The sequence below is a fragment of the Amblyomma maculatum genome, chromosome 8 (assembly GCF_055883805.1).
Source record: "Amblyomma maculatum isolate TAMU_Amacu chromosome 8, ASM5588380v1, whole genome shotgun sequence".
Taxonomy (NCBI): Eukaryota; Metazoa; Arthropoda; class Arachnida; order Ixodida; family Ixodidae; genus Amblyomma; species Amblyomma maculatum.
In genome coordinates this window covers 117045330-117061314 of record NC_139351.1, presented here as the reverse complement: position 1 = coordinate 117061314, position 15985 = coordinate 117045330, and the positions used below count along the sequence as shown (strand labels likewise).

The window sequence follows — 15985 nt, the reverse complement described above, 5'->3', positions numbered from 1 at the left end:
CCAGTTCACATGATTTTTAGTGAAAGTGCTTGAGAAGACACCAATGTTTTTGCAACCTCGCAGGCCAACGGCATTGGACTTCTGGCCGGTACACTGGAGAGCTTCCTTAAGGATCCAGCTGCGTGTCCCCACACTCTGTTGGCCACGCACTTTCACACTTTGCACAACTACTTACCACCCGTTCACCAGCTTTCTTACCTGGTAGGTCCACCATCTTGTGCTAGTGCATCTGGTCGGTAACTAGCATACTACAACTCAAAAGGCACACATGACTCTCAAGAAATAAGCTGCGAAAATTTAGTAAAACCTACTGAGGGTGCATTGCTGGCAGAAAAACTAATTTACTAGTGTTTGATGGGTTCAGTGGTCTGATACAGCTTGTAATAGACCTGGACAGGCCACAGGTTTCGGAGGACAGTGGTGTCCAATCTGTACCTGCATTTTTACCCAAAAACTGCCGATGATTAGAGCTTGCCTGGAAGATGCCTCGATTATGCTTTGCAATACTTTTATTTTTTTGTGTGTTTCGGCGATGTTATCTTTTTTGTTTTTCTGCACTCATGTAGGCTGTGACAGCAGAGTGGCACAGAAGACGATTGAACAGTGATATTTTCCGAGCAAAGACGGTCCTGTTTTGTCACAGGCTTGGACACGGAAATCTGGATAAACAAACACAATTGCCTAGTCTGTGTGCTACGACGACTGTAAAGGCTTGAAGGGACCAGAAAATTTGTCCATCTTATTAGAAATGCCTCTGAAGAAAAGTTATGCGACTGTGCTGGGTGCGTCCGTATATATGTTGCATGAAAACAGAAAATAAAATAGCATTTCACAAAGTTACAAATACTGTCGAACCCACTTATAACTAACCTGACGGTCACACAGATTGTGTTCGTTATATCCAATATTCATAGTAACTGGACTTGTCCCGTTATAGCGAAAAAAAATGATGTCAAACAAAAGTGATAGCAGTACTTGCTTTTTTAAAGGGTAAGTTGTGTGCTTGAGTTCACTCTTCATTGACCGGTGCGCACTCCTCAGTCGCTCTACATGAAGGTGACAGAAACACTGCTGTCAGTGCGCTGCATGTGTGTGCCAGCTTCACAGATAGGGGAGACTGCATTGGGTCGGTAACACACGCCATGTGACCAGGAATGCCGGCAAGACAACCCTTGACTGCTTTTGAAACTTTACACATCACTGTTACTTTTTGATCGCACTGACTGCATGCAGTAGTTTCAGCAGTGCCTCTGCCTTGTGTTACCAACCATGCTTTTCCGAGCCAGCACTCTCACACACACTGACCGATCTTGCATGGCCTCATAGTGCGTGCTTGGATGGCTGTTAAGGAGAATTTCGATGTACATTTTTTTCTAGGAGAGTAGGGGCTGGCACTTTTGTGAGCGATCAATCACGACAGTTAGTAAATGCTCACTGACCCTACGCTAATGGAAAGCTTGCACTCTTCGGCTACGGAGGCGAGATTTATGCCACCTCCTCGTCCATTACAACCAGGGGTTCGCTGTCACAGGGGTTCGTTTTAGTTAGACGCAGTGGCGTCACCCCATTGGATATTTTGACGGTAGTTCCACCGCTGTTTGTAATAACCAAGCATTCATTATAACTACAGCCGTTGTAAATGGGCTCAAAGGTAGAGAATTTATTCCCACAGTTTTGCTCAAAGGCAGGCGGAAGCCATCTTGTAGGGGTGGGCTTCTTTTGAATAGAAACCATTCTGTGCTGTCCCCATGGCTTGCAGTCACCATGAAAGTTCATTTTAGCCAAAGGACACGTGAAACAGTTCGTGGGGACGCGACTTTGAAATAGCAAATGAAATTGCTGAGCATTCACTTTTTCGAATAATTATATCCACTTATGTGCCTAGTTTTTTATGCCGTCTCAAAGTTTAATTGTTGAAGTTCATCAAGGAATACTTTTAGAAAAACTTTTTCGCAACAAATGTTGGCTCTGCAATTTTGAGAAAGGCACAAAGAGTCGGCGTTTTTCTCCTCTGCAGTTCTTCGACTTAACACGGATTTCTTCTTGACTGTTTAGCTATATTGACATTGTTTGTTTGTTTTACGCTCCTAGAACCATACTGCTGGTAAAAACATTGTTTATAAATGTAATATGAAATTTCATTTTCAGTCTAGGCAACTGTAGTGCGAAAATTTTAAACTGAGATATTGTATCTTGCAGGAAAGAATTTAGGAACATTCAATGTTGACCCGACTGTCTGCCACATATCGTTTACTTTGTAGTAGCAGTGTGTGAATATTAAAATTTATGAATATATATATGGGGCAAAAATTATAAAATTAAAAAATAGGAAACACTGTTTGCCTCGTTCATTTAAGCATTCACTGTATACTCTGCTGTATACTCTGTATACTCTACTGAAGAAGCGAGTATAAATTCTATACAGGACTTTGTATGCCAGTTTTTGTTTGTACAGGTAGGGTCTGCATGAAACCAGGGGCTGCTAGATCGCTCCTGAATACAGTAAACTCTCCTTAATTTAGCCTTCAGGGGACCGGAAAAAATGTCCGAATGAACTGAAAGCTCAAATTTTCGAATGGGCCTGAAAAACTGCAAAAAAAAAAATAATAATTGTGGTTTAGCTTGTGGTTAAACGTGGCATTGTGCGAGAGCAATCTGCATGGCTACGCTTAGGTTCGGCTTGAAAGTAAAGACGTGGCTTTTGCACTTAGTAGTTTACTCTATGGTTTCAGCTTTACTTATGCCATAAGGGAATCACTTCACGTATAAGCACCCCTTGCCTCTTGTCGTTGACCATCCTTATTCGGATGTAGCAGACTTCTAGTGGTATGACATCTCTATGTCGAACTTCGGGGCACACCGCCATCACAAAGTTCAAACGAACCTTCTGCCCTAGCAATTCGCTGTTGTCGTTCGCCTCTACCAACTACGGTTATCTGCCTTCTTTTCTTCTTTCTTCACTCTTCGTACAGGCACGATGAAATGGCGAGACTGTGGCCAATGTAGCTCTCGCTACAAAAAGTTTGCATCACAGTAATTTTATATGAACATCTGTACGATTGATGTCCGAATTTGAGATTGACACCGAAGTAAGAACATTATTTTTCCTGGTTTTGTTGATGCATGTTGTTGGGAAAGCCCTGTACCAAACAGCCCCGTCGCGTTCTGAGGCAGCTTCACTGCACAGCCCATGCGGTCAGGCATTGCGGTGAAGCGCGCAGTGTGGGGGAGGCTGAAGTGGATTCGCAAACTTTCGATATGTTCAGTAATTTTCGAATAATCGGATATTTCAAATATCAGTCACTTGATTATCAATCGAATAACAAACATATTTTATTCTTATTCGAAATTTCAAATATTACCACACCCTTAATTTGTAGGCATTGTACAAAAGCCAAGGAAGAAATGCTAGATCTATAAACAAAATAAATTGACATATAACCATGAAATTTAGCAAAAGCAGTCATAGTATGATTTCTAACAAGCATAGAAAGTTTTGTACAAATAGAACAAAGAAATACAAGTCTATTTAGCAGAGTGCCGCCCCCCCATATGGAACCACGCCTCGTCTGCATAACTTGGGAGTGTTCAATGAGCAGGCACGGCCAGCAGCCCCACTGATGTCAGCAGGGAGGTTTGCGCACGGAGATATATAACCCAATTCTGTTGCAAGCGGTCAACAGGAACACTTTTTAAAGAGCTTTCATATTTGACTCGAATAGTCACAAAAACCACATTTAAGCCAGTCTGGCTTCATAATATCTTAGAACTTGTCTTGACCGAATTCCTCCTACGAGTCTGCTGTATTTAAAACACCAAAACAAAGCCAGGCACACTCTGTTCAGCATTTTTGTATAGCCTTATGCTATTAAACAGTTTATTGAGAGCAATTTGTAGACATGTTATACACAGTGCTCTAGAAGCCTCCACTGCTTGTTTTGTTCACTGGGTAGCAGGGGGCAACAGCTTCGGGCATGCACTGCCAAGTTGCAGGTAGGCTCATTGTGGACCCATTTGTTCTTTGTTTCTTCGTCTCCTTTATTAACCTGAAAATAAAAAGAAAGATGTAAAACACTTGTGAACTCTCATGCCATCTTCAGAGATCTCTCAATAGGGATGGTCATTGCAGGGCATGCTTCACATTCTGTGCAGACTTTCGAAAGTCTTCGCCACGAAGGTGAGCTGGTGTACCTGTACCAACTCAGGGAAGGGCGAGCAAGCTGCAGCTATGCAAGTCTGGTCGGCCAGGCAGCCGGTCTTTCAAGGGACATTGTTCAACGACAGCAGCAGGTTTTCTTCCAATTTTACCTCCTTCATAAAATAGCCACGACTGAAACAACAATAGTGTGTACCGCGCTTAATGGGTCTTGGCCACGCTCAAGCTTATATGAGAATAGTTTCAACATTATATTGTTGAGCTCACATATTGCGGCTGCTATTCGCTTATTAGAAACAAAGGTGATGTGACTGTAGCAGTACTCACTGACACTTTAATACGGTCCCAAAATACTCATTTGCAGGCATACATCTCAGCTAGGCTGAACACATACATGTAGCAAGCTGACATGTAGGGATGCATTGCATGCTCTGGCATTCTTCTGCTGACAAGCGAACACATCCTAACGGAAGTGGTTCTCGCTTTCTGTGCAGGGAATATGGAAGGGTTATGGAAATGTAACAAAAAGAGAAAAAGAGCTGCATCTTTTTAGCATCATCCTTCTTGCACGGCAATCATTTTCACTACCTCGGATGTAAGAAAGCAAGCAGAAGTGAAGGATCTTGCACAATCTTTTAAGGCACATTAAACTATACATAACCTATCCCTCCTACAGCTGCACTGTTATTGCATGCACTGTATGTGCCAGTCAAAAATTCCTTGAAAGAAGCTAAAATGTTACCCATGCTTGAGGTTTCAATGATTTTGGGCCTTTAGCAATATTGTGTTAAAAACAGGCTGACAAGTACAGAAATATGAAAAGTAGTTTTGTTGATGCTCGGGTGGTTTCTCCACAGATACCGCAGGCCATTTCCTCAAACGCAGCACTTCATCCCCAACGAATGGTACGGAAAGAATGCGTGTGGAAAAAGTAGGTGTATTGTTCACACAACTAATGTTTCATTTTGTACTTTAGGTCGAAGCTCTCCTGTAGATGTGTTTGACGTCTGTTTTGTTGCCTCTTCATCCACAGAGCACTACCTTTAGTCAAGATGCTTTCTGACGCTGACCTCTCCGAGGAAGATGCAGCAGAAGGCCTGCTTAATAAGATGGATGAAATCCTTTGCTAGTTCTGTGTTGAAATATATCTTTTACCGTCACCTTCAAGGATTTGCTTATATGGCATACAGCAACCTAGATCAGAGGAGACACAGTCAACTCGAGTTGATATTGAAAACTAAGGTCACAAAAGGATGACCTTTTCTTGAACTGCTGTAAGGTACCGACATCATTAATAAAACAAAAAGGACATGTTTGAACTCTAACTATGAGACCAACAACGGTGTCTGTGCGCACTCTCATATATAATGGCTGCTTAACAATTATCACTGTAAAATGAGATATACTTCTAACGAATGCACATTCTTTTGCTCTCGCATCTTCCTCTTCCCTTGCAACAACTGTGAGAGTTGTCGCACCGAATACTGTATATTACTATTATACCAATGTAGAATTGAGGAACGGGCGCATAACAGCTGCTGCTATAAATCGCGATATAAGTCTATTAATACCTTCCGGCTGCACTTCTCTCCATTCGCCATACCTTTGTCATTCCATAATAACTCTCCTCCTCTCGCTATCTCCACAATAGCAACCCTCTGAATGGTTTCTGTGGCAACCACTCTACTTTTACTTATTTACTCCAACAACCGCCTTACTCTAGTTAATCTGACTTCTATCATACTACCATTACGGCGATGCGGAACTCTGGGACGGGTGCTTAACAGCTGTCTATATAAAATTGCTTCTACTACCACCACACCACTGCCACATCGAGGCTAAATCAAGCACTGTAAATAATTACACGCAGTCGTACATCTGATGAGATATTTCTGTGAAAGGAGTTGAATTTATTCTCATTGGTTACTTTGGTGGCATTTTGCATGCTTTTACTGCAGGTCAAGGCTAAACATGCAACAGAACTTATCTGGGGGGCAAAGGTGGATGGGGATGGAGCCTTTCAACTTGTACTGAAGGCTTCACTTCAACACGCATCAAAGATTCAGGGTAGCAATGCTTGAGCTGCTTTTGCAGTAAAAATAAATATTTACTCTAGCTTGTGTAATATGGGAAAACACGCATCAAAGATTTAGAGTAGCCATGCTTGAGCTGGGGCTTTTGCAGCAAAAATATAAATATTTACTCTAGGTTGCGTAATATGGAAACACAGCAAAGGATGTGGCACTGGAATGCGTTACCTCGTGCTGTACTACTACCTTTTGTGCCACGACGTGATGATCACTGGCATCATGATGCTGGTCCTGTTGCCTGCGTCGTGCACTTCCTCTCCCTGTATTAGGTGGCACTGCCTCTAGGTGGTGTGCCTTTCAAGTCCCCCCAAGTGGTGCATTCGCTACCAGCGGTGCTCTTAGGGTGAGATCCAGGCACTCTGCAACGCCATAGAAAAACAGCCCTATGTGATTAAGCAAAGCTCTCCTTGCAGGCACAGGTGATCATCATCAATCCACGATCCTCTACCCTGTTTCGAAGCTAGCAGGCAGCATTTTCAGGATTCAAGAACCCCAAGGCAATCAGATATAAGGAAAATCATTAAGAATCTAATTAGGGCAAACTGTCCTGTTTGCAATTTTCCAACGACGCATAGGAAAATGTATCTCACCTAGATTACACTAAACATGAGAGCACTGGATAATGCGGGTTCTTGCATTGCCACAAGACCATAACTTCCACACATTCCTCCATTTTGAGAATGGCGCCCGCGGCCTTGCTTGACAAAATACTATACTAGTCGTAGAGCCATTTCACATGGCACAGCGTGGGCCAAGCTGCGCATGTGCGAGGAGCCGCGCCACGTCAGAGGTAGCAGCTAGTGTGTCGGAGCTGCTGTCACGGCCACGCGCGCTTCACCGGTGCCGGAGAAGTGACGTCATAACCACAGCCGGCGCCAGCTGCACATCACTCCCTTCACTGGTTGTGCGGAAAAGAGATGTGTGTGGTGTATATATATCTAGGAGTGCACGGCCAGAATCGACCAACTATGGAGAAAGAGAGCCCGGTCGCTGCTTAAGCTATCCTAAGCGTAGCCATTCAGCTGGTGCTTTCACAACTAAACTAGGTTTAACCGAAGCTAAACCACTGCCAATTTTTTACTTCTTTCAAGAAAAAATAAATTATAAAACGTGATGGAGAAACAGCCGCAGATATTCTGTGTAACAAAAAAGCAGAAAAAGCGAAAACCAAAAACAGCTGAAGGGTTGACTGAAGATGCTGCATGGAAATTTATAAAATGGCACTCTTTTTACAACACCCCAGCTTTGTGAGATCATTCATAAGCAAGATTAGAGCTGCAAAGCCCTAATCTTACTTGCAACAATACCATAGAACGCTTGTATGTTGCTGGCATCTATGACTGATGTCAATACCTCATTGCTTGTTTCATTTCACACATCTTGCCGCGAACATAATTTCGGTGTGACAATTCTTGCCTACTTTAGGATCAATAAGGTAATGATTTCGATGCAGCCATGACAAAATTAGCGAGTGTCTCTCTGTGGACAGATACAGACTAGAAAAGAGGCAGCCCTCTTGATTCCTTAAACTAGTGTATGCTACTCTTCACCTGTACAAAATACCAGCTCGCCAAATGTTTGGCTTTTGTTTCATTGACATAAGAGTCCTTGATGTCCAGCTTGAAGGCACCAGCATTCGTGCAAATCATAGCAGCAGCGTCGTCTTCTTCGAAGCGATTACGCTTCGTCGTCTTCTGGTGCTCACTGCCTCCCTTCTGAAAGAAGCATCGTCCCGATGCTAAGCTCAAAGGAGGGAAAGACTTGCACAAGCACACATAGTGTCTGCACGTGATGCTTGCGATGAAGAATGTGGCTGAGAAAACAAGGAAGTGCTCCTCTAGGGTCACAAGTAATACAGCTTAAGTCGGACTGCATGCGTAATTTTAGGACATGGGAAAAGGCGTGATGATGGTCGGTTTCTGCTGGAAAGCACCTTGCAGTTGATGTCACCGATGCGACGAATAACCGTGTATGTTCCAAAGTATATAGTGCCTGATTTTACGACAGGCCTCGATGTCGAGCCGGTGTCCAAACCCAGACCTTATCACCAGGTCAAAAATCAATGTCACGTCTCCGGAGGTTGTAGCGATGAGCGTCGGTACGCTGTTGGTGCTGTACGTGGAGTCGTGCCAGTTGTCGAGCCTCCTCCGTGCACTTGCATATTAGTCGAGCATAATCGGCAGCGCAGTCATGTGGCTCGTGCGGCAGTATAGTATCGAGAAATATATTGACTTTTCTGCCATGCACTAGCTGGAATGGTGACATAAGTGTTGTCTCCTAGACTGCAGTATTATAAACGAACGTAACATAAGGTAACACCATGTCAAAATTACAACGGTCGCCGTCCACCTACATGACGATTATATCGGCCATCGTCTTGTTCAGCCTCTCCATCAGCCCATTGGTTTACGGATGATACTCAGCAGTTCTGTGGTGGCTGGTACAGCTTAGACGCAGGATCTCTTGTAGAAGTTGTGCCAGAAATGAGATACTCTGGTCCGGTCAATGATCAAAACTGCCAGTGCGCCATGCCGCAAGACTAAGCTCGAAAATTTTGGCTGCTTCCACAGCAGTCGCAGACGTAATTGCACGGCACTCCGCATAGCGTGTGAGGTAGTCTGCCGCTATGATTATGTATTTGCTGCCGGACTGGACGTGGGAAATGGGCCCAGAAGATTTATTCTCATTGTGTGGAACAGAGCACTCGGAGGTTTGATTGGCTAAAGGCCCACTGGACATGTGGGTGGTGTCTTCTGCTGTTGGCACTCGCGACAAGTTCTTCTGTACTGACGAACATACATAGCAAGTTTCGGCCAGTAATACTTTTCCAGAATCCGTGAAAGTGTTCGGCTGTAACCAAGGTGATAGCTGTAGTATCATCGGGGCAAGCTTCCGCGATATCGCTGCGCATATTTTCCGGTACAAGACATCACTAGCTGTTGTCAAAGCTCTTTTTTTTACAGGACGCCGTTCCTAGTTCTAAAAGTGGATAGGAAATGCAGGAAAATACGAGGTACCAGATCTTTGTCTCCTTTGAGGTGCGCCATTAGCTGACGAAGCAGTGGATCATGCCTTTGTCGAACTGCCATATCTACCGTGTTTAATACCGCAAAATACTGTCAGTGTCATCGTTTCCTGACGCTGGCTCCAGGGGGGCTCGATACAAGCAGCCAGTGTAATGATGTTTTCTGCCCGGATTTATATATGATGATGATGTCATACTCCTACAGTCGCTCATTGCAAGCCGCTCAGCGGGATCCTTGCGGCTGGCCAGCCAACATAATGCGTGGTGGTCGGTAACCACATGAAAATGGCGACCATGCAGTAACTCGCTCAGCCCCTTCCTGCGACTGCACAAGTACTGCTCCTACTCCTTTTTGCTGGCATCTGTGTTTAGCTCTGTGTCAGCAGCTTGATCGAAGTGAGCGAGTATATGTGTGGTGTTTGAAGGGTTTGTTTTAGCTGGCTGAATGCTGACTCTTGCTCCTCGTTCCACTCAAATACTACGCTATCTTTTGTAAGGTGGGTCAGGGGCCCGGCGGTCTGGGCGTAGTTCTGGACAAAATGTCTGAAGTAGGCACACAAACCAAGAAACCTTCTCACACTCGTTTTCCCCGATGGCTCTGGTAACCGCTACGGCCACTATTTTCTCATGGTCCGCCTTTATGTCTACGTCACTGACGATATGCCCAAGAAACTAACTCGGTGGTCGCGAACCGGCATTTTTAAGGCTTGAATGTGGGGCCGGCCTTCTGTTTAGCCTGGAGAATTACTTCGAGGCGCACAAGAGGGTCGGCAAAGTTGCTTGAAAAGATAACATCTAAATACACAAGACAGGTCTCCCACTTCAGTCTGGTGAGCACAGTGTCCCTGACTTGTTGGAATGTTACAGGGGCAGTACATAAGCCACGTGGCGTCACCTCAAAGTCAAGAGGCCATTCAGGGCTATAAACATGGGTTTCTTTTGGTCTTGCTCATTCACTTCAATCTGCCAGTATCCATGCACTCTTCATATAGACCGACGAAAAATAGCGGGCATGACTGAGCCGATAGAGGGTGTCGTCTATTCGGGGCAGTGGGTATACATACTTCTTTTTCACTTTATTGAGTCGCCAGTAATCTGTGCAGAACCGAAGTGACCCATCTTTTTTTACCAGCACCACAGGTGCATCTCACAGGCTGTTAGAAGACTGGATAACACCTTTAGTGCAATGCTTTAAGATCGCAAATTTCGCAGGGCATGTCTCACTATGAATTTTGATATGGGCGGTGCATTTTCCTTTAGGGTATAGCAGGTGACCCCCCGCTTTTCTTATTTGAGGGCCATCCCCATGGGATTGTCACTTTTTGCAGTCGGCGATAAAATTTTCCACTAAATACCGAATAATCAGCACTTGTGACAACGAACGCGGCTAACTTGTGATCGTCGATTACTATTTTAACATTACTGGAAACTGCAAAGCCGTTTGTGTCCCCAAGGCTGCAATAGTTCATTATGTGACGTTGTAAAGTACATGGAGGCTCTTTCTTTCGGTCGGCTTCAGAAACGCCACCTCCAGGCGTAGCAGCACCACTCAGTTTTACTCAAGGAGGAAGAGGGAACATGCTCTGACGGAGACGCAGAAGGGGAAATTTGGCGACAGTGTTACGATGAGCGCGATAGATGTGAAGCTTGCACTGGCAATGAAACCAATGAAACATCAAAATTGACTTATGCTTTGCCTGGCACATCTGTTCGACCTGTCTTCAGTCCACTTCCCACACAGAATAAATGTCTAAAACACACTGTAAACAGCCAATGATATACCTAGGCTGAAGTATTCAGATTGAGTCCCGGCATCAATGGCCACATTTTGATGGAGGCAAGGCGCAAGACACCCATGTGCTGTCGGATATGGGTGCATGTTAAAGAATTGCGTGTAATTGAAATTATTTGGAGCCCACCTCCACTATGAAGACTCTCATAGCTTGAACTGCTTTTTGACGTTAAACTCCATAATCATCTAAAAATATGCAATGACAATTACGCTTTACAGTAAAGTCTTTCATCAAGACATACTATGGTGGTTTTCAAAGCAAAAACTAAGCATGAACTGAAAGCAAGCACTCATAGAACCCTGAAAACAAATTATAAAATGTCTGTTTTGTTTTTTTTTTGTTTTGTTTTTTTAACTTTTCCCCTGCTGAAAAAACAAAAACAAAAAAAATTCCAAACTTTTTTATGGCCTCACAATTCTAATTTCTATGGAGCAGTCTTTGACAGAGCAAAGAAGATAGACTCACCTCCCCTGAGGATCACCACTGTGTCCTCTGCTGTGCCACAGACTGCACCTCTCAACTGTGGGCGGTGAAGCGTCACATGGTGCTGGATGTGGCGATCACCTGTCTTGGGTCACTATCAATGCTGCCCCTGTGGCCTGCCTCGTGCCCTTCCTCTCCCTCGATGCGGTTGCAGTGGCGTCAAGGAGTGTGCCAGGAGGGCTCCTAATGTTGCAGTGCCATACAATGGCTGTGGTGCTCCAATGCTGAGATCCTTGCCAGCTGCAATGCCATAGAAAAATACCGCCATGTGGTTCAATGCTCAGGGCAGCATCTAAGGTAATGCACCTTTCCACTGACACTTTCTGTTATGAACAGGACATCCTGCTATTGAAACAGGCTCCAAATTGCAAATCACACAGCTTTCTTACTGGTGCAGCTAGTCATCAGCCCATCAAGCTGCCACATAGTTGGCAACCATTTCAGAATAGAGTTGCCTAAGGTATTCAGGCCCTCGTAAGAAAGTTTGTTGATATTTATTTATCTCAGATCTGTACTGTTTTTCAAGAGATACGAATTGAAGGCAGGCCTCAAGTAGTATGTGTGCTACTTTGGCACAAAATGTGTGATGGTTAGAGATATGGGTCTCCTTCCTCACTGGAGCCTGGCAATTTTGGTATATTATTTCACATTACAAAGATATCTGTTTTGGCCAAACTGAATTTCGTGCAATTTTTCATATACTTACAGCAAAATGAATCTCTCCAAGGCTACATAAACATCTGCACACTAGGTAAAGAGTCGTTGCACTGCCAAAAGGCCATAAATTTCATGCATTCTAATTCTTCTAGCCTGGCAAGAGAATGTAATCCTGCTGATACTGCTTGCACCTTCAATTACAGATATATATATTTTGCTCTCTAGGCTCTGTGAAAGTCCTTTCAGGAGCACAGACGATATAAACAGTCAAATGTATTTCCCAGCCTGCAAAAAAAAAATAAAAGGCTGAAACCTACAGCTGAATCATTGACTGAAGGCAATGAGTGCAATTTTTATTTTAATGTACATGTGTAACTTTATGAACTCGAATGCTAGTTATATAAATGTTTAACTAATGGTGCCAGTTAACAAGCAGAGAAACTAGATCAACAATTTCCTTGATCTTGAATTTGATTCATGATGATTGAACTCGAAATGAATTTGATTCATTCATGGTTTAAGGAAGGTGCCTGATTGGTGCGTAGCACTGACTACCTTAAATTACCGTGCTTTCAGCATAAAGCTATCGTGCTACTTCCTCTTATTTTCCCCTGCTTAAAATTAATATTTGAGGCCCGGGTTTTAAAAAAATCCTAAGCGAAATCTGCTGTTTTATTTGAGCTGAAATAACGTTCTCAAGGTAGCAAAACATGGTCTACGTTAATTTGATTAGTGATTCAACATTGGTACTTACCTAGATTTTCCGGAATCGACAAAAAGCTGCTCTCGGCAGCGTGCACAATTTTCGCAGAAGGGAGTCGAAAAGCTGCTTTGACATGGTGCACTATCTGTCAAGCAGCTTTTCGACTCCCTTCTGTGAAAATTGTGCATGCTGCCGAGAGCAGTTCTTCGTTGATTCCGGAAAATCTAGGTAAATACCGATGTTGAATCACTTATCAAATAACGTAGACCATGTTTTGCTACCTTGTGAATGTTATTTCAGCTCGAATAAAGCAGATTTCGCATAGAATTTTTTTAAAACTCAGGCTTCAAATATTCAAGACCCTGTACAAGGTGAACGCTTCTCATCTTCAACGTTGCACTTACTCTGGGGTGCTGCAGATACTACTGGAAAGAGCACACTGCTCTGGGTGTGAGGCTGCTGAAAGCCCCATATGTGGCCGTTTGAGTGGCATCGACCTGAAGATTCACATTCTATGCCAGGGCGCCGGCATTCGTCAATTGTGTTGCTCGCAACATCATGCCGTCGAGTTGCCCGTCCACGTCCACTTCGTACCGGTTGCTGGAAATTCTTCTCATCTCTGCAAATTAGGTTCCAAAGTTCACTTTTATGTAGCCCAAAGCACACTGCTTGCTAAAGAATGCCAGCCATATCAATGTGACCCAAGTATGCTTTTTATGCAACTGACGAATGGGGCACGAGGAGCTAAAAATATAGCATTAAAAGCTCTTTCTCGTCCTGGCTACCGCCCATGAGAGTTTATGGTATATGACGCTTTTTAATTCATATAAACTCCCTAGGTGCTGTAATGATGGAGTATAGCCTAGGAATCTTAAAGGGCTTTGTTTGAGGGCTGCCTAGTATAGCCAGCACAGAAATAATCATTATAAGCCGGACATACCCACCGCAGGGCGAAGGCCTCTCCCATATTCCTCCAATTTGCCCGGTCTTGTGCTAGGTGCATCCACTTCACCTCTGCAAGCTTCTTAATCGTATCCGCCCACCTAGCTTTCTGCCGCACCCTACTATGGTTTTATTCCCTCGGAATCCAATTGTTGACATTAACGACCAGTGGTTACACTCTTTTCCCACTACATGCCTTGGTTATACCCATTTCTTCTTGATTTCCGTCTTAATGTGTTAACTCAAGTGATTTCTCTTCCTATCTCTTAAGGTTACACCTACCATTTTTCGTTCCATAGCAATCTGCGTTGCCCTCAACTTCAGTAGAACCGTTTTTGTTAGCCTTCTCGTTTCAGCCCATAGGTGAGTACAGGTAAGATGCATCTGTCGTATACTTTCCTCTTGAGCAATACCAGTAAGCTGCTATTCATAATCTGCAAGTGCGTGCTAAATGCGCTCCATCTCAATCTCATTCTTGTTATTTCCCTTTCATGGTCCGGATCTGCAGTTACTACCTGTTTTAAATAGACATATTCGCCGACTACTTCCAATGCTTCGCTACCTGAAGTAAATTGCTATTCCTTCACGAGGCTGTTGAACATTACCTTAGTATTTTGCATATTGATTTTCAAGCCTACCTTTTTACTTTTCCTGTCTAGGTCATCAATCATTCTTTGCAGTTCATCCTTAGAGTTACTTAGCAAGGCAATGCCATCAGCAAATCGCAGATTACTGAGGTATTCTCCATCTACCCTTATCCCTAACTGCTTCCATTCCAAGTCTCTGAATATTTCTAAGCAAGCTGTGAATAGAATAGTACTGAGGAGATTGTGTCTCCTTGCCTAACACCATTCTTTATAGCAATTTTACTTTCTTTATATAGAACTATGGTTGCTGTGCAGCCACTATAGTGTATATATCTTCCAGTACTTTCACATATGACTCTGCAGCCTGATTTTGCAAGGCTTGTATGACTACCGAAGTTTCTACTGAGTCAAATGCTTTTTCGTAATCAATAAATGCTACGTATGAATGAACCAGCATGTACGGAAAGTGACTGTTCAAATAACCCTTCTGTAGTCTCACGTATAGCTCACAGAACTGTGGGAAATAGCCTTTGCGCACGGTATTTATCTTCCTAATTTCATTTTTTTCTCAGCCCCTTGAAATCTGAATTAATGACATTATGTTCACGTTGCACTCACGTTTCATTTTCAAAGCACGGTTAGTCTTTCCAGCCAGTCATATTTATGTATGTCATGCAATAAGATTTCACACGAACAAGGGCTATGCAAGGGGACAGTGATCTGCATTCCATGGGGTTTGCCATAACATGTTTATTTTTCCGCTATGTCCTCATTTTGATTTTATGACATATACCACTGAAATGAACACAGTCTCATACCCATTTCGGCATAAGCCCACGCAGTTGATCGCGAGAAAAAATGCTCATGCCCATAGGCAAAAGTGCTTTTTAGCGTGCCCTCGGCACGTTGCAGTTTGGCCAGATCCTCGTCCAGTGCATCTTGGCCAGCCTCATCCTCAGCACTTGCAGCTTTACCAGCTATCGCTCCTTAGGCCTAACGAGCGATGGAGCAGAACAGCAGACTATCGGATGTTGGCTGAAACCGAACAGCCAGCCATAGCACCAACTCCACAGACAGGAGTGATTTTTATTTTAACGCGATGGTGTTAAAGGCCCCGCTCAGTGAAAAACCGGCGCTGGCGGCAGTCTGCCGGCATTGCAGTTGTGAGCGAAAAATCATGAGCATGGCCCTGGCAGGCGGTAGCTGCCAGCTGATATGGCCAAGCACTATAACTGGACATTAGGTTTCCCGACATTCTCCTTTCATATATGGGAGGGGGATATCAGAATTGGCCTGCTAGGACCCTTCCATTCACATTACCTCTATATGCAGGCACGGTCATCGACTTGGGTAATAGTGTCCAGAACAATATTCTTCGAGCGATTGCGCGCTGACCGCACTCTTGGTACAGCCAGGTGAGGCGCTAAAATACATACCCAGTACATGGTACCTGCTCCTGGTTGTGTTTGTCAGAGTTCTTGCAAGAGAGCCTAAGGACTTGGTCCCTGGGTGGGCTTCCACTCAGTGGCTGCTGACCAGAGGATTGTTC

The 15985-nt window shown here is 43.9% G+C and overlaps 1 protein-coding gene and 1 long non-coding RNA gene across 2 annotated transcripts in view; one reads left to right on the top strand and one right to left on the bottom strand.

The window, feature by feature from the left end:
• Positions 1-5323, top strand: part of LOC146182288 (mutS protein homolog 5-like) — a 23845-nt gene extending 18522 nt beyond the window's left edge. Inside the window, exons 23-26 of the mRNA XM_084575926.1 lie at positions 64-201; positions 4153-4290; positions 5014-5087; positions 5190-5323. Of these exons, the coding sequence (XP_084432052.1) occupies positions 64-201; positions 4153-4290; positions 5014-5087; positions 5190-5286 (447 nt within the window). The 3' untranslated portion in view covers positions 5287-5323. The remainder of the gene's footprint in view (positions 1-63; positions 202-4152; positions 4291-5013; positions 5088-5189) is intronic.
• LOC146182287 (uncharacterized) lies at positions 3794-15985 on the bottom strand. The gene is made up of 5 exons (XR_014700344.1): positions 15873-15985; positions 13312-13526; positions 11530-11787; positions 6433-6605; positions 3794-4046 (listed from the first exon to the last, which is right to left on the bottom strand). It is a non-coding gene; the product is annotated as an uncharacterized LOC146182287 (long non-coding RNA).